Source organism: Ambystoma mexicanum, chromosome 4q (genome assembly GCF_040938575.1).
Source record: "Ambystoma mexicanum isolate Mex_15411 chromosome 4q, UKY_AmexF1_1, whole genome shotgun sequence".
Taxonomy (NCBI): Eukaryota; Metazoa; Chordata; class Amphibia; order Caudata; family Ambystomatidae; genus Ambystoma; species Ambystoma mexicanum.
The window spans coordinates 320,117,732-320,140,035 of NC_090928.1; the positions used below are offsets into that span (position 1 = coordinate 320,117,732).

Genomic DNA, 22,304 nt, shown 5'->3' on the forward strand with positions numbered 1-22,304 from the left:
GGATGTAGGCCTCAAGCTGCGTACTGACTCAGACATGAGAGGACACGCCTTGGGTCCTGAACCTGAAACAGAAGTGTCGACCTCCGAGATCACTCTGGTAGTCACTGAACGCTCGGCCGTCCGGTAGCCAAATCGCTGTGACCCACTACCTCGGAGTGAACTCCGGTAGGCTGTGCGCTCTCAGCATCTTTGCCGGTGGTCATGCTGGATCCTGCTGAGGAATGACTCTTGGAGGTAGAACATGACGATCCCTTGCCCCTTAGGTTCGATAAGGAGGACAAACTTGAGTGCCCCTCTGAGGACAGCCTGGTAGGGCCCCTGAGCACCTCTGCTTGGGAGCCAGTTGCATTAGCAGCCTCGGGCCTACCAGAACCTGAATCCAAGGAACTCTTGCCGAATGAACCCCTCGAAAGGAGCCTCTGCGTTGAGGAGCCATAAAAAACAAAGTGCCTATCTTGTCTTGATAGGAGGTCCTGGAGACGAAGTCTTTAAGGTGAGATGGAGGAGAAGTGTGGAAGTTCTCCCTCCAACGCAGCAACCGATTCTTCAATGCCCAGTGACCGAGAGCGCTGCTAGCCGCATTTGCGTCACAGCGGTGGCCAGGCCCCAGGCACTGAAGACAGAGTGCATGGGGGTTCGAGGCACTGGGGAGGTGACACACTGAGGACACTGAGGACACTGAGGAGAGACACTGAAGGGAGGTGGAGAAGATTGAAAAATAAAACGACAGGGAGCAAGTGGAAAGTTTAGAAAGTCTCTGCGCCTAGCTGCCAAGTCCAACACCATCCGTGAGGAAAAAGGGACTGAGGTGAGGTGCTGAAGGGCGGGGCCTTGAGGGACCTTCCCACATCAAGGGGCACAGCCCTGCACGCTGGACTAAATTCAGGGGAGCTCAATTGTTTGTTGCCAAAGGTTCTGGTACCATTCCCATGTTAGGGGACGCCCACAAGGATGGAGGAAACGGGACAGGACGTATGAGTATGCTGATGGTAACCTTGCACTGAACCTAGGAGTATGTAGAATGTATCCTCTAAAGTAAGTTTAGCCATCACATCCTGGGTCACTGTTTAGAATGTGGAAAATTGATCTAGTCTTCATGCATAGGGAAACTAGCTGAAGGTACAGCCGCAGACCCACACAGATCAGCCATCATACATCACTTGAAGACCCTCTGCACAAAACCTCTGCCATAAGAATGCAGTCACTGTTCATGACAACAATTGGATAAGTAGCTGCACACATCTCTCTCCCACTCTCGCACACCCCTCTAGACCACTTATCAACAATCCACATGCCAGCTTGACATGGGTGGCTTGCAGGGACTTGACCACCCATCATAGCATTGTACTGGCCAGTATGCATAGACGCATACTAGCACCTTCTCGAATTTCTTCCCATACCTGGACTCCAGTCCCCCCACCCAAGGGGCGTTCAACCTACAGCATATTCTAACCACCCCAGCCACCCAATAGAATGGGCTCGTAGGTTTTTGGGGAATGGTTCTATGTTGTGACAGAATTTGCTAACACAAACCCCCGACACAGGCTCAGGAACTGTGATTGCTGGAAATTTGTTTTCTTGTATGATCCCTGTCTGTTATGGAAATTAAAGGACAGTTCTAACTTGCCCTTGGCTGAGTCTGTTGTCATTACCGGGGGAGGGTTTTGTTGGGCCTGGCCACTCTGCTGAACAGTGATTGTGTTAACGTTTAACTTTGTTCCTATATAGAAATAACAAGTGGAAACACATTAGACTTCCTCAAGGGTATTGCAAATCACCTTCAAAATTCAACAAGGTCCTGCAAATGGAATTAGGAATGTACAGTTAGAGAGTGTCGCTATACAGTACGTAGGCGACTTATTGATCTGCAGAAAAACAGAGCGACAGTGTAGAGATGACTCCGTACCGATGTTGATTGTGCTTGCAGAGAAAGGGTACAAGGCAGACAAGGGCAAAGTATAATATTGCCAGAAAGAGGTGTTGTACATTGGACAACTGATATCAAAAGATGGGCGAAGAGTGACAACAGAAAGAGCAGAGGCCATATGCAAAACTCCAAAACCCACAACAATAAGACAAAATGGAGCAGTTTCTTGGACTATTCATTTACTGCAGAGCATGGGTGTTTTACTACAGCACGTACACTAGGCCCTTGTTAAGCGCACTGAACGAAGCACAGAGAGGGGAGGGCACCTTACAGTGGACAAAAGAAATGACTGAGGCATTTGAGGAACTAGAGGAAACAATAAGCACAGCTCTAGTATTAGGATCCCAGATGATCAATTTGAATGCTTCTTAGTCTTGCACTCCTATGTAGTTATGACTGCAGTACTAACACAAAAGATAAGCATGGGGCACAAATTTCTAGCATATTACATTGGGAAATTAGATCCAGTGATGAGAGGACACTAAGCGTGTGAACAGGCACTGGCTGCTACCACATTCACAGTAGACAAGCCAGCAAGTATTACCATGGGATGCAGCACCACTCTATATGTGGAGCATGCTCTCTTCGCAATACTGGAAAGACCCACAAGTACATTGACTACACAAAGAACTTCGGGTATGAGGTGTTACTGTCTAAACCTGGCCTCAAGATAGTGAAGTGCCGACTTGTCAACTTGGTGACTTTCGTATCTGAACCCATAGAGGATGAGGACTATGTGCACACTATGCAGAACGAAGCAAAGGGCCAGTACTCACAGCCAAGGACAAAGGTGGATGGAAAATTCCAGACTCCAAGGGCAAGGAGCCACATGCAAAATAGCAGAATAAATCCTCACTAACTGCAGACCAAAAGGCTCAGTTTTGCGGTCCTCACACTCGTGATGCGGGCCAAGCTGAACATTAGCCATTTACCCATGGTCGGAATAGAAGCTGTTCCCAGTGAAGCAGACAAGAACTGATAAATGTGCTGCCCAACAAACATTTCAAGTTGCAGGCACTCTCAAGCTAGGTGGATAGCTCAGCGGCAATGAGCGCGCTATGGAAGCAAGATGACACGAAGCAACACAGGTACGATCCGCGGGTCCGTGCTTAGAAACCTCTGGGTGTTTAAGCACGTTATAAATACGCAACTAAGACAAAAACAATTACGCAACTAATAAAAAACTAAACAATTCTTGTAACAGGACCTCGATGCCCGCGTTCTGTGTGAGCACTTTAAAAATGTAAAATAAAATAAATATATCAATGGCAACAATTGGGACACATAGGGTCTCATTATAAGTATGGCAGTAAGGCTACGGTACCACCATACCACGATTTGTGCTTGTGGGACTCGCTCTGCCTGCCAGGTCCAACCTGGTGGGCAGTGCAGCACCCGCAAGCACAACTCGTGGATGCACCGGCACCATTATAAACGGTCCCGGTGCATCTGAGCTCCCATTACCATTCAGCCTTATGGGGCTAAATGGGATTGGCTAGTCCCTTATTGCCGGCACCTGTGAATGGGCAATCACCAGTTCTGCCGAACTCGGCATGACCAGGTAATTGCCCATTCGCGGGTGCCGGTAAAATCACGGGTTCGGCAGCCGTGCCTTTCTTACAGGCACAGCGACCGCAAAACCCGTAATGAGGCCCATTGTCTTTCTCATCACCTTGACAAGGTACACAGAGCGCTGTGAACAGAGCAGGGTCCCAGGCCTGAGGAGACCTGCTCCAGCCAATCAGGGAACACAAATCCTAGGGTGGAGGGTAACTGGCAAGGCCTAATGGTAAGCCCACCACCTTGCAACAATGTATTAGATTGTTTTATGGGGAAGTCTCAGGCCAGACCACCTGATATGAAAGGACCTGTTAGCTAACACATATAGGCACTACCACCAGAGCCACCCAATAGATTGGGTTTGTAAGTTTTTGGGGAATGATTCTAACCCCTGACACAGGCTCAGGAGATGTGATTGCTGGAAGTTCATTTTCTTGTATGATCCATGTTTGTTATGGAAAATAAAGAACAGTTCTAACTTGCCCTTGGCTGAGTCCTCCGTCATTACGGGGAAAGGGTTTGTTGGGCCTGGGCACTCTGCTGTACAGTGACTGTGTAGTTTGAACCTTGGTCTTCTGGTATACCTGTTTACAATATGCAACTAACTGTAAACATAACTGCAACATAACCTATTTCAGCATTCTGTTTACCCAGAGTTCTTTGCATAGTTCATATCCCATTGTCCAACCATTCATGTCTTTCATATTTGTTCCTTATGAACCTTAATTCTGCCTTAGTTTGTTATAATAAGAAACCCTTTCTGGTAGCACACTTATGTCATCTTGAAGCGTTCCTGTGGAACAAAAACCCTTGCATGAAAATGACAAAGAGTTTAATGTAACCACATCATGAATTATAGCCTCTTAAAATTTGGCAGAATCTTAATACAACTCTCAATCCATTCCCTCTAGAGCCTTTCTATTCATCACCATTCATTGGTATTTACATTTTCTGCACACAAGAGGAAGTAGGTTATGTTGCATTCATGTTATAAAACTACAGTGACAGAAGAGGGGCATGCATCTATTGCCCTTCTCCCTGTACCATTATTCGTTTCAGTAAATTAAACCTAGCTTTAGGAAAGATGCTGCTGTGTTACTGCTGTTGAATTTGATTTGAGGCACGTAATCTGTTTATTTGGTTGGTTGGGTTGGGGGAGTGGAATGGGCTATGGGAGAGAGCCCTGAGTCTATCTGTGCTCCAAGCCCCAACAACTGTTAAAATGGCCCTGATTCTTAACCTTACAGCCATCTTCTCTTTGTTTTTGCTTTGCTTTTCATTAGCTATAAGTACAGACAGAAGCATTCTGAGCAAGTGAAATATATTATAGTCCCAGATATACCCAGTGTTGTCCGGGCTAAAAATAACCAGACTTTTGATGTGTTTTTCCATCGGTTAATAAAGAGACATAAGAATTGGCTAAATAGTTCTGTATTCTTTATGAATGCATTGTCATTCATGCACACATTTAGGAATGATTCACATTATCACTGAACACATCAGTATACACAATGCTGTGTGCCTTTCCAGCAGGGGCAGAAAACAAAAAAAAGGACCTCATCTTGTCTGGCCATTTTACTTTGGAGTCTTGTTTGACGTTGACCTGGTGTCTCCAGGGGTTGTCATGAAGAATTTCTAGCTGCATCAGCTGTTGTCTGGTTTGCCTTTGCTCTGAGGTCTCCTGCTGTCTTTTTGTCTGCCTGACTGCATCCACCTGTTGTCTGGCTTGTCTCTGTTATGTTGTCTCCAAAAGTCTCTTGGGTGGAATGATGATTGAATTACATGTTTCTTTTGTTTCTTGTCACTGGGGATGTGTACTTCTTGAGTGTCATTAAGGCTAATTGACAGAGTTTCTTTTCATAATTTTCCCGGATTTCTTGTACTAATCTTTGGCTCATTATTCGCTTGTATTGTGGTTGTTAAGCAAATGTTTAGCTTTTGTTATAGTCGTTTGTTGAAAGAAATAGCTATGGTTGTTCGTTAAGCATGATGAACACCAGTTCAAAGTCTATCCACTATAGGAGCCGCTTAAGCAATTTTAAAATAAATAAAATAAGTATTAGTTGTAATGTTATCCAACAGGGCCACCACTTTAGCAACTTTAAACCACACTATTAGATTCTTCATAAAACGTTGGCCCTACTAGGCCGCTTTGGAGCCCTCTAGAGAGTTTCGACTAAATGTCTATACCGGACAGACAGACAGAGAGATACACTTTCAAAAATATATGTTAGGTATAGTATTGGTGATGTTAGCTAGATTAACAAATGTGACAATCCACCTGCATCCTAAAAATGTAAAGAGCTCCCCAACCCAAACTCACTTCATGCTTCAAATATAGCTCATTACAATGTTAACATGTTTTTATCCTTCTTGAGTTTTCATTGTAGTGGCAAATGTATTTAAATAGGTTGTCAGAGAGTTGTACCAATGTGTGTAGTGCACATTATATACACTATACACTTTGCAGTTTGGTGGACATAAAACCCACTTCTCTGTCAGCAACTTGTGCATACACCATCTTGTTCTGCTCTTTTTCTGCTCTTATACTTTTGCGTTAAAGTCAGCGCGTTTGCTCTTCTCTACTGTAACATCCATAGATTGGCAGCTGTCATTATCACAGGAGGGGCAAAGGGGTTCTCAATTTGATGGAGACCTAGGGCCTCATTTAGTGTTTGGTAATGCAATAAAAAAGTAAGGATAATGGAATTACCACCTCTTTTTTTATACAACACCAAATGCAAAATTGGAAATTTCCTTCACAAAAAAAAAAACATCAACACCTGCGATAATACTGCATGTGGTAAATACTGCATGCTGTGATATGGCATTTCATCATGTAGTCCAACAGGACTCCAAAATGGGGAATGACTCCAAATCATGCGGCCCCTTAACGTTAACGCAAGCGGTAACAGTGCTTGAGTTTCGTGGAATTTCTCCTGCAAATACCACTAAACTCTAAGTGAGTTCCTTAGTGTTTCTGAAATATTTACATAATATCTGCGTTTGAAGTTTGTGAACTTACATTTCATATTAATAAAATCAATAAGAAAAGAGATGCATTACTACAAAAAGTATTGATATATTTGTTCAAACAACATACCTGAAACCGGTAGAAAGTGCCGTCATCTTTTAAGGTGAGTACATGGTCTGAGATGGGAAAGAAATAGCCATGGGCTGCCATTAACGTCCCCATGTGAAGAGCCTCAACTGTTCCATGAAATAGAAGAACATACAAAAGTTTTATTTGCATTATTTGACAAGAGAAAATCCATTATTTTTTTATATTTTTCAAGCACTTTTTGTAAAAAATACAGTTGATGGCCATCTTAACATCCCTAAAGATTCAACCTTGAGCTCCCCAGTCATAATCCATTCAATAGATATCCCGCATATATGAGTCACACCTGTATATAAGCATACATGTTATGAGCACTAAAGACGATTTGCAGGAATGCATGCATCCTGAGTGCATATAGGGGCATCCTGGTGGGCACACTAGTGATATTAAACAGTATTACCATTCCAGGTCTGGGTTCCTGTGTCTTCTATGTTTGAATTCTGTTCCCCGTTACTGTTCAACTTGTTTATGCATCCACTTATGGGGATTCTGAGGAAACATGACGTCGGATTTCAATCCTATGCAGACAATACCCAGATTTGTGTTACACTGGGCAACTCTGAGGATCCATAGCAGAGAGTTGCCCAATGTTGACATGAAATTGGGAATTGGATGTCCAAACAGTTTTCTTCAACTTAACCCCAGCAAGATGGAAGTAGCTCTTTTTTGGCTGAAACATCTTTTACTACAAGACTCAAAGCGTCCCCAAAACCCTTGTTTTACGGGCTACAGTTTAAGCTTTGCTCCCAAACTTAAGAACATGGGCTGTATGTGGCAAGCCAGATGGAAAGCCAGGTGGGAGCAAAACTACAATCAGCCTTATGCCTGCTGCGAATAGGCCTTCCTTACGTTCCACACGAAGACTACGCGGCTGTAGTAGGTGCCTTAATTAATTCAGAGTTGGACTACGGTAATAGTCTGCTTGCTGGCACCCCCAAGAAACACATGGATAGATTACAGAAAGCACAGAGGGCGGCAGTCAGGCCTATTTTCAAGGTGCCAGGTCAACGTCAATTTCAGCAATGTGTCGCTCCTTGCACAGGGCTCAGTCAGGGATAGAATTTATTTTTAAATCCTTTGTTTCATTTTTAAATGTCTGAATGGTTTTCTCCTGACTATCCTGATAAAAAACTAATTAGATATCACCCAAACCCGATCACTGCGCTCTTCTGACAATTTGCTGTTGGTGGTTCCCCGTCTCACTTTGTAGCTAGAGGAGACAGGCGCTTTGTGTTGCGTGGCTCCAGAATTTGGAACAGTCTGTCTTAGGAACACAGGACCAAGAAAACATTCATACATTTCTGCAAATCTCTCAAGACTAATCTTTTCAAATAATACTAAGCATACCATTAGGTGGTGACTGTTTATAGTCTGAGTTCTATATCGGAGTTTCTGTTCCATCTGTGCCCAGATGCAGTTGAGTCTGCCAGGCTATCGCACATTATAAATGAGTCAACTTAAATCAAATGAAAGTCAACATGGTCTCCCCCAGTCCTCTTCCCTGAACCCCCAAACATGTCCATCCCGTTTTTTGTCATCACCAGTTCGTTCATGTTTGGTGACCTTAACACTTTTATAAAAGTAAGCTTGGAAAATTAAAATGCAGCCAGGCAGCACAGTCTTTGATGTTTGGTGTATGCAGTAAGCGGAGTGGCAAATCAGCTTGAAGGAACTCATTTCGAGTTTGGTCGTTTTTACAGTGGAAATACTGTCAAATCGGATATCGTTACTGCCACTCATTCTGGCATATTAGCTGCCAGATGACAAGTGGGGTAACAGCATTGCTAGTCACCGTCCACGGTGTCTGTAGGACCCAACATTGAAATTAGGGCAGGTGGGAAACCTGCCTGCGCAAATTCCTCTAGATTGTGTCAGTGAAGTGGAGGAAATACCCAGAGCCGCGTTACATCTGAGGTTTATACATGATATGATATATGATAGGTTATTTATAACGCACTTAATACCCAGATATTTCTCAGTGCGGACCGGGGATCGAACCTGTGTTGTTCCATGTCATCTTGATTCCAAGGCAAACATATTGCAGCTGAGCCATCCTCCCAAGACTAAAACCCTTGCTGTGGTGTTGCAGCTCACAAGTGTGCTAATTTTAACCACTTTTAACGTTGCTTTATGCCCACCATTTGCACATTGTTTATCATGGTACCTCTAAAATGCAACCTTTATTTGGTATTCTCCAGTGGAGGGTAGCCCAGGGGCATCTTGCTCATCTTGGAAGCAAGATGATGTGGAACATCACAGGTTCGATTCCTGGGTCTGGTTTACAAACCTCTGGGTATTAAGCACGTTATAAACAACGCATTCAATTAAATAAAATTAAATAGGCTTGTGTCATAATCTGTACTGGGCTTGATTATGGCTATGAGTGTTGTGATAGTGGTGATTTCACTGACATTCTAGGTGGAGTGTTGGTGTGGTGATGTCACTGGGACTCTAGGTGGAGTGTTGATGGATGTTTGGAGTGCAGGGTTCAACTGGTGGCAGTTGGACCTAAGGTGCTGGGCTGGATGGATGTCCCAGTGCTTTCTCTACTTTACAACTAAGAGAAATAAACCTACACGTAAACTACTTACCTTCTGGTGTTCCCGATTGGTGAAGGAGGCTTAGTTTACCTCAGCTTGCTAACGGCAAGAATGCAGGATGCAGTTGTAACTCCAAGGAAGAGAATGTTGACATTCCAATGTATTAAAATGATACAGAATTATTTGAATCTCTACCTGATTGCAGTGTAAAATAACAACTCGGAGAACATCAATTTGGAGGAAACCAAGCCCTTGCCCATATAAGAGAGGAGGATGCTTGGTACTGGAGTGGTGCAGCGCGGAAAAGCAGCACACTAGCCACAGCCTAACCATTACTTTATGGCTTATATTTGTATAAAATACAAGAAAAGTCAAATTGTGGGCACTTTGTTTTTGGTGGGTGAGAACACAAAATCTATGGGCGGGTAAGTGGCTTGGCGGGTGTGCGAACTGACTCCATGGCAGATGACACCCATCAAAAACATGTGACATGAGAGACGAGGGAAGCTGATTTCACACTGCGGGCCCCTGCCGCAGGATATATCTGAGGTAGTGGACCATAATCAACTCCATCCAAGATGGAATATCGGTGCTGGAAGGTGGGTCTAGGAGTCTTGACTGGGATCCATATTTCTAGACAATGAACCATTTTTTTGACCTACAGTAAATCTAAACGTTATCCAGGTCAAAGGCACCATAATTTAGCTTGGACATCTCGAGCCCATCACACATTCACATCCCACGCCTACAACCACCTTTATGGTCAAAGCTGCCTCACATTGTCCTCCTTTAACCCAAACATGGATGGGCACCTCCTTCCTCCAATCAGGATCTATGGCTCACTTCAATGGATCCACACACACCCAAGTGATCACCAGCATTCCCTTTTCACTTCTACATCGCTCCTCCCTGTGCCGGTATGCTGATGCACCCTCTGTCCCGTGCTCTTGCCTTCTCCCCAATCCTCCTCCTCAGCAGTGCAAGGTCTGGATACTAAAGGCAGGGGCTCAATATGTCAAGTTACCCCATAAAAGCCTTGTTTCACAATATAGCATAGCATAACACGTGCACAATAAAGGTAAAACCCGAGGACATTGAGCCCCTTTCGGATAATTGGTACGGCGCTAATATGTGAGATTAAGGAGGAACATGCGGGGAGCCATTTCAAGGGACCAATTGCTTGAGGCATGTGCTAATGTGATGTACTGTTCAAATAAATGTATATGAAGTTCTGTCCTTCCAGGTATCACTGTGCTAGAATGAATTAAAAAGAAAATCTGTGAATTTACCCCATCACTGCTGGGCTATTATGCATGTCTATGCAAAAAGGACGAGCATCCTCGTCCTCAGCACTTAAGATTAAACAATATTAGTGTAAAATCCCCTCTTCTTATCTATGCAGAATTTCTTTTTTTTTTAATTGTATGCTGGATCAGCATCCAACTAAAGTTCCTCAATGAGTGTGGCAAATAATCCTTATAGAAACACAGTTGTATGCGCACTTGCTGCAGGTTCCTGTTGACTGATCCATAAACCATGTACTTGTCCACTGGCAGCTGGATCTAGAGGGATGTTCTGAAAGCTTTGCTCATTAAGTACAGGTGGCAGATCTTCTGGGATAAATTCTATCATTCTATGGGCTAAATAAAATGGACTTGTTTTGTAGGACTTCCATTTCCCACCCAGGCTGGTAGCACATATATATGTATGACAATGTGTCTAGTAAAATCCCTTGCATTTTGGAGATGGCTTGGTTATTTAATCACTAGTACACATGTTTACACATGAATTTCAAAACTGTTTTGACTACTTCTACAAATCTGTAAACAGGAGACATGGGTCTAGATGTACAAATAGCAGTGCATTTTCTAATGCTCAAGGTGATGCTTCTCAGCCTTTTGTGCATTGTTTGATCTATCTTTAGGGATACATCCCAATAGTGTGATGTGCCTCCCCCATACTCTGCACCACTGCCACAGACTAGGTCAGAGGTCTGCAATCCGTGGCTCTCCAGATGTTATAACTCCCATGATACCTCAGCATTGACTATGCTGGCTAGGGCTGATGGGATTTGTAGTGCAAAACAGCTGGAGAAACAAAGGTTGCAGACCTCAGGTCTAGGTATTGAAGGACCCCTTACAGTCTAGTGTGAGTGATCAGAGGAAATCATAAACACTTCTAAATTTCTGAAGGAACAACCTTGACGTTTCGATGCTATAATTATGAATTGTGATGTGTATGAAATACCTACTCGTATTCTGGCTAAGGGCTCCCAGCAGGGTTTACCAGTCACAATGCAAAGACCCTTGTGTTCAGTAATGCAGTTTGTGACGATAGATGAAAGCGTGATGTCAACACGCTTTAACGGCCCCACCAAATACTGTTCGCACCTGCGGGTCTAGGAGGTTCCACAGGAACATGGCACATGGTAGAATGTCATCCAGATTAAGCATACCTCTCAGAGCTAAATTGGGGCCTTGGGAGTCACGTCTGCAAGATCCTCCATTTTGTATTTGGAAGATACCCAAATTAAAGTCTTTCAATAAACAGCTGGTCTCTAGGACTTCATTTCATTAGAGGGAATTCAGTAATCTGCCATTTGCCAGCCGAATGGGCATGCTGTTACGATTTACATTACTATGCAAAGATGAATGAAATGATAATCAAAAATCAAATACCATGAGGTAATGCAATATGCTCCCAGTCAAATATCAATTTGTCTGTGTGCGTAGAAGACCATGACCTATTTCTCCAGATTCAACTGCAGTACCGCGTAATTAGTCGAAATTAATCCAATGAAAATGTTCACCATTGAAATGTAATACTTATGGTTTTCAGTAATAGGAGCTATTCAAATTACACATTTAAACTGCAAGGAAGGGCGAGAGAATCTACACTTTACTTTACTTTGGGAGATGGGGAAGGGTAGGCTAATTTGAGCTAGTAGCAATTTTAACAGGGAAGGATAGATCAGGTGCAACGCTCTAGTCTTGAAAAACAGACTACTCTTAGCAGCATGGGTTCGGTACCCAGTCCTGGTATGAAGCCCAATATATATGCTTTCTGGCATGTATAGCAGAAGTAATGGCTGGCACCCTTCCCTGAGACGATGCTTCAATGTCAATAAGCAAGTAGCTATCAATGCCTGGCCAAAAGCGAAAAATATATCTTTTTTCTAACACAACAAAAATATTCTAATTCACAAAAAGAGAGCAGACATGTCATTATAAATGTGAGGTATCCCAAGCAGTACACGTATGATATGTCTCTATTAGCCTCTGGCAGGATGAATTTGGAATGTTTGTGATATTGCAAAAGTTGCATTTCTATTAGCATCAGCCAGTAAACTGCTATCCCCTTCGTTCAAAGCATATCATTTCAAAGAGAGTAATTCTGAAACTTGGAAGAAGCGTGAACTAATGTCAGCGCGATGTCCCCAAAGCACTGCTGACTGCAGCCGGGGGCTGTTCTTGTTTCACCAAAAAAAGACAGGTTTTTCACATTCATGAACCTTTGCAAAAACAGACTGTTGTTAATCCAGCTAGACACGACTGAACGCCAGACCTGGCTTCTGATAAAGAGTGTGACATAAAATTGCATGGAAGGTCTGCATTAGCAAATGTTCCCACGCACCTAAGAATCACCAACAAGATACTCGTGCTACACACATCTCCCCATTGGTTCACACAAGATCACGTCATAACCTCAACTGATCGAGTGATAGGTGATTTAATCAACCAAAGCCAACCCCATCTCTGGCCCACGGTGTATAAAGAGATGTATCCTAGGCCACTTACCTTCATATTGCACCAATTGGCAATGAGTGAGGAGACTGAGCAAGAAAGAAGAACACAGACACACTTCTGAATGGAAGGCTACCATTATAAACATGTAAAGTAATGTGAACCCAAAAGCATAGTGATAGAACAATGACAAGCCAGAGCATAGGTGAGAGCTAATACATTTGCAATATTTTACGGCAGCAATGGCTTTTAGTATTCCCAATCCAGGTTCCAGGATTCTGGATAAGTGAAATGTACCCAATTTCCTTCACTGCTATTATAGAGTAGTACATCCTTTGAGCACCTGCATTCCAAAGTCTAGGGATTCCTGTTCATAACTAGTGCCTCCTGTGGGAGATGAGGTACACATTAAATATTCTAACTCACACCTGACACCTCGAGCATGTTACACGAAATGTGCTTGACATGCATAGCAAGTGTCAGAGGCAGTGGGGCATATAGATAACCTTAGCCCAATATAAGTTAAAAAAATAATATTTATTCAGTCCAAAATATAAGGATTGCAAAAAGGGTATAACGAAAGAGGGATTCTTGTCAACAAATGTAGGTGATGGATTAAGGGTGACATTATGGATTTCAAAAAGACCATATATAAATTGGAACCGGTAAACAGTCAGTTCATTATAAAACAGATGGACTCCCAGCAGGAGTTTGATGAAATGCGTCAGAATGAAAATATTTGGAAGCAACAGAATTTACAGCTGGTCAAAGACCAAGATGCAGAAAAGGAACTGTCAGACTCTCAGGAACTAACCAGAATTAGAGAGGAAAACATGGAGCTTGTGGAGCGTGTGAAGCAAGCAGAAGCTGACCTATCACAGGCAGTGAAATGTAGGGGCACGTTAGAGAAAGAGATTTGTTTCTTAAAAGACAAGCGTCAAGGATATGCAAACATATTGCAGGACTACCAGAAAGTAAGTGAAGCATTTCAGGAGCAATTACAGCAAATGAAGGGTTGATTAGTGCCTTAGAGCTGGGTGCAACCCTTGATTGGGCCCTTGGACCTGGGTGGAACGCCATTTGGTGTATTGTTTCTTTCTGTGGTTGGTGAGAGGAATGTTCGAAGAAACAAATACTAATCTTTGAGAGGACTGTGCCCCTAAATCAAAATACCCGAGTCTGCATTGGTTTTGGGGTCAGGTTGAGATTTTCCAGAAGGAAATATACAAAGTGACTCACAGTTCTCTGAGGTTTGTGAATCCTGGGAGCCCCCCTTAGGCTTTGGCCACTTTACTTTCAGATGACAGTTGATTTCTTTGCTATCTGTTTCAATTTGGTGATCAGGATGTAGTCACTATTTGAGCCCCTCAGCAAAAGTTGAGTGATGTGGGAGCTTCAAACAGTTTGGGTTCTTCAAGAGGCGTTTCTGACTTAGTTGTCTCCAGAGCCCACCACAGGCTTCTTCTTGAACCAGCCCTTTTAGGGGGCCCTTTGGTCTCAGGTTTTCTATGAGCCCACTTGTCCTGCTCTCAGTGAGCCCTGCTTCCTTGGGTTTACAATATGTCCTCTTGTCTCAGATTCTTAGGGAGTCTTCCTGATTTTCACTCACATCTGGTTCCCCTGATTCATCTTCAGATCAAGCCCCCACCCCTCACTTCAGTTCCACAATGATCCTTCCAGGCTTGGATTCAATATGAGCTCTTCTGTCCCATGTCTGCTGGAACTCCTCCACTGCTGCATCTACATCAGAGCCCTCATTTGCAGGCAGTGAACATTATGTAAAAATGTGAATCCTCACCACCCCAAGCACCACGTCCCAATAGGGAATATGCCCCGAAGGAGGCTGTCCTCCTACAGAGCCAGAAGATTCTGCACCACTATGGGGAGGTGAACAATGCACCCATGGTCACTGCCCTCCTACAGAGCCAGTAGATTATGCACCACTCTGGGGAGGTGAACAATGCACTCATGGAAGCAGGGAGGTGAACAATGCACCTATGGACACTGCCCTCCTACAGAGCCAGTAGATTATGCCCCACTCTGGGGAGGTGAACAGTGCACTCATGGAAGCAGGGAGGTGAACAATGCACCCATGGATGCTGTCCTCCTACAGAGCAAGCAGATTCTGTACCACCCTGGGGAGCTGAAAAATGCACCAATGAACAATGCCATCATACAGAGCCAGCAGATTCTGCACCACTCTGGGGAGGTGAACAATGCACTCATGGAAGCTCGGGGTGAACAATGCACCCATGGACACTGCCCTGTAAAATATCCAGCAGAATTACAATCTCTGAGCGAGCCATAATCAAAATGCATAAATAAAACCACTGCTTTCAAACCAGTAATTCTACCACAGAAATAGAACAGGTGGACAATTTATAATGCTCACAAACCACTGCATAGAGCAAGGAATACATGGAATTTGGCCTCCACCTGAGAAATATGGAGGCATTACAGCATCTGACCCCCAGAGTGTTCTGCAGCATGAGAATCTTGCACAGCTTACAGGATGACACTACAAAGAGGAAGCACTCTTGGTATCTTTCCTGCGATTACTGTGGTGAGGGAGATTACTCCCAAGGTTCTCTTCACTCTTGGTATCTCTCTTTAAACTGCTGTGACGAGGGATATTACTCCAGAGACATTCTTCACTCTTGGTATCTTCTTGCAATTACAGTGATGAGATTGTTCCTGAGGTACTCTAAACTCTTGGTATCTTTCTGGTGTTGAGAGACAGATGTATACGTCATCCATAGCTACTACCTCGCCTCCTACACTATATCGCACAGGTGAGAAACGTTATTCATTAAGAGAGCCGTATCGCCCATATCCCAGACAGGTACAGCAGAACAGAAACACAGTGATCTAAACTAAAGATGGTGAGAATAAGCAATCTTACAGTGGGACCATACATATGCATGCATTAAACATGAAGCAAATATGCTCTCACCATGAAGAATGAACACTAGGTCAAATAAGCACTTATACACAAAGAATATTGATTGCATCAATTGTCTCCGACGTCTCTAAGAAGTCACACTACCAGCTGTGCTTCCTCAGAGGTATTCTTCCCTCCCTCTCCTTCCCCCAGAAGCTCACTGTCTCCAGAGCTCTGGTTCTCTCTAGGCTGGACTATTGCAACAGCCTCTTTCTAAATCTGCCTGCTTCTACTCTCCGCCCTCTGCAACTCATCCAGAACAGGACTGCAAGACTTGTCCTTGGCCTGAAGCCCAGGGATCGTATCTCTCCAGGATTGACCCCCTAAGGGTCAGTCGCTTCTCCAAGCAACGAGTTGGTGGTAGATCTCTTTCTTCGGCTGGGGCCTAACTCTGGAACAGCCTCCCTGCCTCCCTGCCTCCCTGAAACTTGAGAAGAATCATCTGCGGTTCCGGAAGCACCTCAAAACCTTTCACTTTGCTTCTGCTTTTTCTCCACCTCTCCCCTGCTGACTTCCTGGCTGAAACTGAATCTGCACTGGTTATCTGGCCACCCTCTGATCTCAGGGCCAGGTCCCCTCCCCCCAGCCAGTTGCACCCCTGCACTGCCTTCCTGGCAACCCCCACAATTGGGGACTGTTTTCTCTATCCCTAACAGTCCCACTATCACCTGATGTCTGCACTTATCCTTGCACTTGCCACCAGCTGGCCGTATTTTTACGTATTGTTTATTTATTCTTTTTCTCATGTACTGCACTTTCCCCTCCTCCCTTCCCATGCACTTGCACGATCTGAATGACTCCTGGCCTAGTAGGATCGTTATCTTTTTCTCCCCTCTGTTCCCCCTCCCTTGCCTCATCGCGCCTTGAAACACTTGTGTACAGGTGCGTTATAAATGCCATATCATATCATATCCATTTAGACATGAAGAAAACTAACATAAGCCACTTATATAACCTGAATGCAATAGAAACGATATGACTATATAGTTTACTAACATAGAAATGTAAATAGCTACCCCTCCCTCAGATCTCCAGATCTAGTGTCACCTCTACTTTAAGTGCAACAGTATCATTAGTTATGCACAACGTCTTTTTGGTCTTTTTCTAATACAAAGAAAAATAGTTGTGCCTTTTCTTTTCCAATTGTTAAGCATAACCCGAAGCTGAGCGGTCGCGTGGCTCTTGTTAACGCAGAGAACACTGCTGGTAAAGCTACTAAATCTTAATTGACTCTCACGAAGCATTAGAAACACAGTTTTCATATCTTAAGAAGTCCTGCACGAGACATTGTTTCCCGGATACATTGAAGGCTAGAAGCTGACCGAAAGGTTGGAAACCGTAGCTTTGAAGTGACTGTTCAAAGGTAAAACGAAATTGTGTGTGCTTAATTTCATTTTTATTGAAAAACCAATCTCTTTTTACATCCCAAACAATGAAGCTGAAGTAATAAAAGCAGTAGAAGCTGAGCAGAGAACAAGTACAGCCCAAGGCAATAGACCAAACCCTATTACATCACATACAGCTCACCTAACAACGGAACAATATTAAGAGTTGTTGAAGCTGTGTTACCTCAGAGACTTGCAAAACTAGGGGTGACAAACATTATCCAGGGCTGGAAAGAGTGGCACTGTAACCTTGGGAGAGCCACTGAAGCAACAGTGTCAATGAAGCTGGGGAAAGGGACTGGATACCTGTTCAGAATAACTGTTGTTGGCAACTACAAAGGCGGAAGGAAAGTCATAGAGGCTGCCTTTTCATGTGAGACAAGAGAGAAGAGTGCCTTGCCAACTTGTAAGAGGTGAAAGAAGTCTTGTTGAAGTTGCCTGAATATTTAAAAGGTGTAGCAGTGGCAGTATAATTGTGGTTGGTAGCTACAAGGCAGAAGGAAAGGCAAAGAGGCGGCCCTCTCTTACTACATAGGAAAGAAGAGTGCCTTGCCAACCTGTAGAGGTTGAAGACGTCTTGTGGATGTTGCCTAACCTTACAACTTGCTGTAGCAGCAGAACAGCAGAGCTGTGGTCGCTAATACAATTGACAGAACTGTAGTAGTTGAATGTAGTGGAAGCCAAATGTCAACTGTGGGCAAGGGAGCCTGCTCTCACAGTTTCATAAAGGGAGCTGCTGGAGAGAGAGTAATTCCTAAGCAGAAGCATCCTGACAGAACTGTATATAGCAGATGCCGCAGAAGTTGTAAATAGAAGAGTTCTGAAACAGAAGTGGTGCTTTTGTCTTCAACTTTGTTAATGTTTTCCTGGAGAGAGGCAATCCAGGAATCCCATTGGTGCTGTTGTTTTCTTTGTGGAACTTGGAAGGAGGAATCTTTCCATCAAGTGAAGAAGAACTGCTACCAGTGGATTTTTATTTGTGTGGACATTTGTTTATTTGGAACTTTTCAAGACTTTTCTTTTCCTTGGAAGAATTGACTTTGGGAGATTTCTGGTGGAACAAAATCTGCCCAGAACAAGTAGAAGTTATCCAAGACACTGGTTGTTTGGTAAACTTTCATTTATGTTGTTGTCATGTTTATTTAAATGTTTATGCTGTTTAGTGTGAGGGTTCGTATTGTGAATGCTAGGAGGTTTCCCCTAAGTGCCTAGACTAGGTAGGGAGTCCTCTGGTAGAGTAGGTTTAGTTGGGGTTTATTGTTTATTTTGGTTTAAAATAAAATGTTGAACCTTGAGAATACCAAACCAAGTCTTCAGTCTCGAATTGCTGATCCCACAAAGAACCTGGCTACTCCTTATCTGCCCCTTCACTCTCCTAGATCTAGCTCTAAGGAACTATTGACAGAAGGCAAAGACAACATGTCCCGGTACGGGAGCATGTTGATTCATAACCTTGGATGCACATTGTGGAAGAAGCTTCCTCTTGTGATCAGACAATGCGCATCTCTTGCAACTTTTAAATTTAGACTTCAGCAAAATAAACTGTCTTTTGATGTTGGTTCATGCTCCATGAGGCTGTAATGGGTGGGTTGTCGTGCTTTGTGTACTTCGACATAAAACATTTTTTAAGATTTGTATTTTGCTTTATCTATGTATGATGTGGGTTTGTTTTTTGTATGGTTTGATTGTGCTCAATGACATCTGTGCCTTGGTACTGTGTATGCGGTGATAGGTTGCGCGCCACAAACACATTCTACTAGTACTACTATTAACACCCACTTTGCATGTGCGAAAAAGGTGAAACTGGAGGAGTGTTAGCCCATCTACAAACACATCTGGAGCAGCAGGATTCACATAAAAATAGCAAGGTGCTTGCTAATGCAGCAAATATTCCCTGTTCCAAATGGGCATAAGTGGGACTAGCTTTTCCTAAAACTCATTAATTTCCTCCAGACTTTACCACCATGTTCAGGTAAATCATGTCACCCATTTTTCACCTTTTGACCTTTCATGTTAAGATGGGCTTTCATTCAGGGACTCGCACACGTTGTTTTGCTCTTATATTTCGGAACTAGGTCAATTCGCTATTGCAATATACTGTAGCTGCAAATTGCACCTTGTGCATATGAGTTTCTTTGGGGATCAATATGTTGTGAAATGCGCATGTGGTCACGGGTTCATATTGCACCTGCTGCACTTTACATTTATACATTGATTTGTTTGTGAATCAGGCCCCAAGAGTTTTAATGGCCCTAAAGTGTTCTCAACGGAATGAAGCTCTAACAGAAATTACAGTAGACGGTGTGCAGTTTACTGATACTTTTAAGTAGGTCGCCCGAGACTCTGAAGAGAAGTCTATGGTATAAATGTCTAGAGAGGAGCCGAAACAGCACACTAGTCCAAGTTGTCCGAACATGTATACCATAGTCAAAGGGCCATGTGTCAGGGAGCCTGTTCAAGTGCCACAGACCATAGATCTGTCTTGCAAGACATGCACAGAAGGGGTTCATTTTCCCACGAAACAAAATCAGAATGGTGCCATTGAAAATCTTACCACAAATCTGGTGTCACCGATTTCACTGACGACTACAAACTTTGTATTTAAAGCATATCAAAATATAAGTTGAATTCCAAGCAGGGAAAACCAGAACATTTCCAATAAAACATATTTTAAGAATAAATGCTACAGAGAGGTCATGAAAGCCTCAGTGAGCGAGAACAAAGGTGCGCTCCCAGTGAAAGCTACCTGAACAGAGATAAAATGCTTCACAGCGGGAAGCCAATTCCACTGGACGATCCTGCTGAGGCAGTGGGAAGGTTAGGGACCAAGATCTGAGGCAATACCTATGTTCTAAGAAGAAGAGACAGGTGCTTTCCTTTACATGCAAAGAATTGTAAGTGGTGGTTCAAACCTTTAGAACGATAACTATGCCCCCTGGCGAGGAATGTAAATTGGCTTGTGGTTTCATGAGCCCTTGGTTAATGAGTAGTGCCATTCTTCATTCCTTCAGGGATATGAAGCAAGGAACGTGGATTTCTGGACGAAAAGCTGTCAATTGAAAAATAACGCTAAGCAATTGTAAAAAATCTTGTGACAAAAACCCACTATTGAGTGCAGGGGGATAGACAGGTTCCCTTTGATTATTTGCACACTGTTTACTACTGCTACCAGTCCTTTGTGAATGGTTCACACTCCACGGTCAATGTACAAACAGCATGTGTGTCTTGCATCTGCTAAAGAGCAGTCAGAGCTAAAACTCCTGGAGGCTGCCCGCCACAGAAGCCGCAACATCGCCAGACAGGAAACAAAGAACATAAGAAACAGGGAACACATCGTTTCCTGTTATGCACTATGTCCCTGCAACACAGGCTTACACGCAGATAAGACTGACCCCCTCTAGTCTCCACTTCAGGAAGGGCCTGAAGACGCTACTCTTCTAAGAACATTTTGCCAATCGCTGATCGCTCTGCTCAACTCTAATTCTCCCTCTCTATAGACCTCCAATTGCCCTGCTCCTCCTATCGATCCCTGTACCTCTGCTACATCGGCACCCATACTTCTAACCCCCTGGGTGCACTCCCTCAGTGCAGCGTCCCGTGGCTTTCCAGCTAAATTTGAGGTTTATAAATTCCATACAGACAGACATACCACACACATGTGTGGGGATGGGCGGATTCACTAAGACATGTATACTTGTTGACTGGTAAATGCCAATCATTCTCAAAGCTAGGTTTAAAATAGCACTCTTTTCATTAAAAAATAAATCCATCAAAATTTAGCTATTTCAGACAAATTCCACACATCTTTTACAGGCACACAAAAATATCCCACTTTATATCCATAAGAAAATAATTTGATTTAAAATATTCGAAAATATGTTGTAAACTGATCAAGTAGGATACGAATAATTTCTGAGAGAAAGTAACGAATGTGCACGTAGGGCTTATTAATCAAATGTTCCCTTTTAATACATTCAAATTGTATCTAATGTTTACCAGTGTTTAATGACACAGTAAATGGGTGCACCCTTTGTTGACAAATAGAAATATTTGGAAATTAACAGTTTCACTCAAAAGTTCAAATATTGTAAATGGTCCAAATGTAGCCGATGGTTCACCTGGACACACTCACATGTGCTTCTGAGAATATGTATGTACCGTGAGTGCACTGCAAAGGTAGTTTAGCATAGCCACACCTACAGCATAACACGTGATTTTTGCTGAAAACGATTCATGTATCATTCCCAATGGTGCTTAAAATGTGAGGTTGGAGCAGTAGAAAGAAGTAATGGCATGGAATCCAAAGAGCGCTACATCCAAGGAGTCATCTAAGCGCTGCTCATCAAACGCCCTAATAACCAGCAACAAGGAGAGCAGATGCAAGAATACTTTTCTTGAAAAAGTAGCACTTATTTTCTTTAAATAAAGCTGGAGGGAACAGTGAGCCAGCGCAATAAACTCAAAAACAGGGAAAATGTAGGTATGGCAAGGACTTTTACTAACAATATGTGCCACGTTTAAGAACATTTGGACGAGCATCCAATGCATAAGGCTTTGCAATAATCTAACCTAGATCTAATAATAGCTCTGTTTATAAACAATTATAAGCCCTAGGACTAGAAATCAGTACAAATTCAGTATTTTCCTGGTTCAAGGAGATACACCTATTTTGCACCCAGATTTTAATGGTCTCGAAAAGTTATTTCATATGAAACCACAGGAGATATCTCCAGAACGTTATGAAAATAATCTGAATGCCATCAGTATCATTTTGAAAACAAACCTGTAGGCTAGTCAGGAAATCATGCAATTGTTTTCAATATAAATTGCAATGAGCGTGGGGACAAGCAGGATCACGGGGCACCCCACAGTCAACATTCATCTTGTAGCAATGAAGAGTCAAACTTTACTCTGGAGAGAGCATTGAGCTAATAGCGATGAGAGCCAGCTCTAAGCTCTGGGAAGAGATTTAAAGTATCCAGGCTCAATACGAAAGCTGTGATCAACCGTGTCAAAGGCCATCGGCCGTGTCAAAGGCATCGGTAGATACAATAACATCAGCATTACAGAAGAGCCTTTGCCAAGAA

At 43.3% G+C, this 22,304-nt stretch overlaps 1 protein-coding gene across 4 annotated transcripts in view; it reads right to left on the reverse strand.

Moving 5' to 3' along the window:
- The window catches only part of RGS7 (regulator of G protein signaling 7), a 2,057,596-nt gene that overhangs the window by 839,770 nt on the left and 1,195,522 nt on the right, over nt 1-22,304 (reverse strand). For all 4 annotated transcript variants that reach the window (XM_069607899.1, XM_069607897.1, XM_069607898.1 and 1 more), the window contains exon 5: nt 6,591-6,697. In XM_069607899.1, the coding sequence (XP_069464000.1) occupies nt 6,591-6,697 (107 nt within the window). The remainder of the gene's footprint in view (nt 1-6,590; nt 6,698-22,304) is intronic.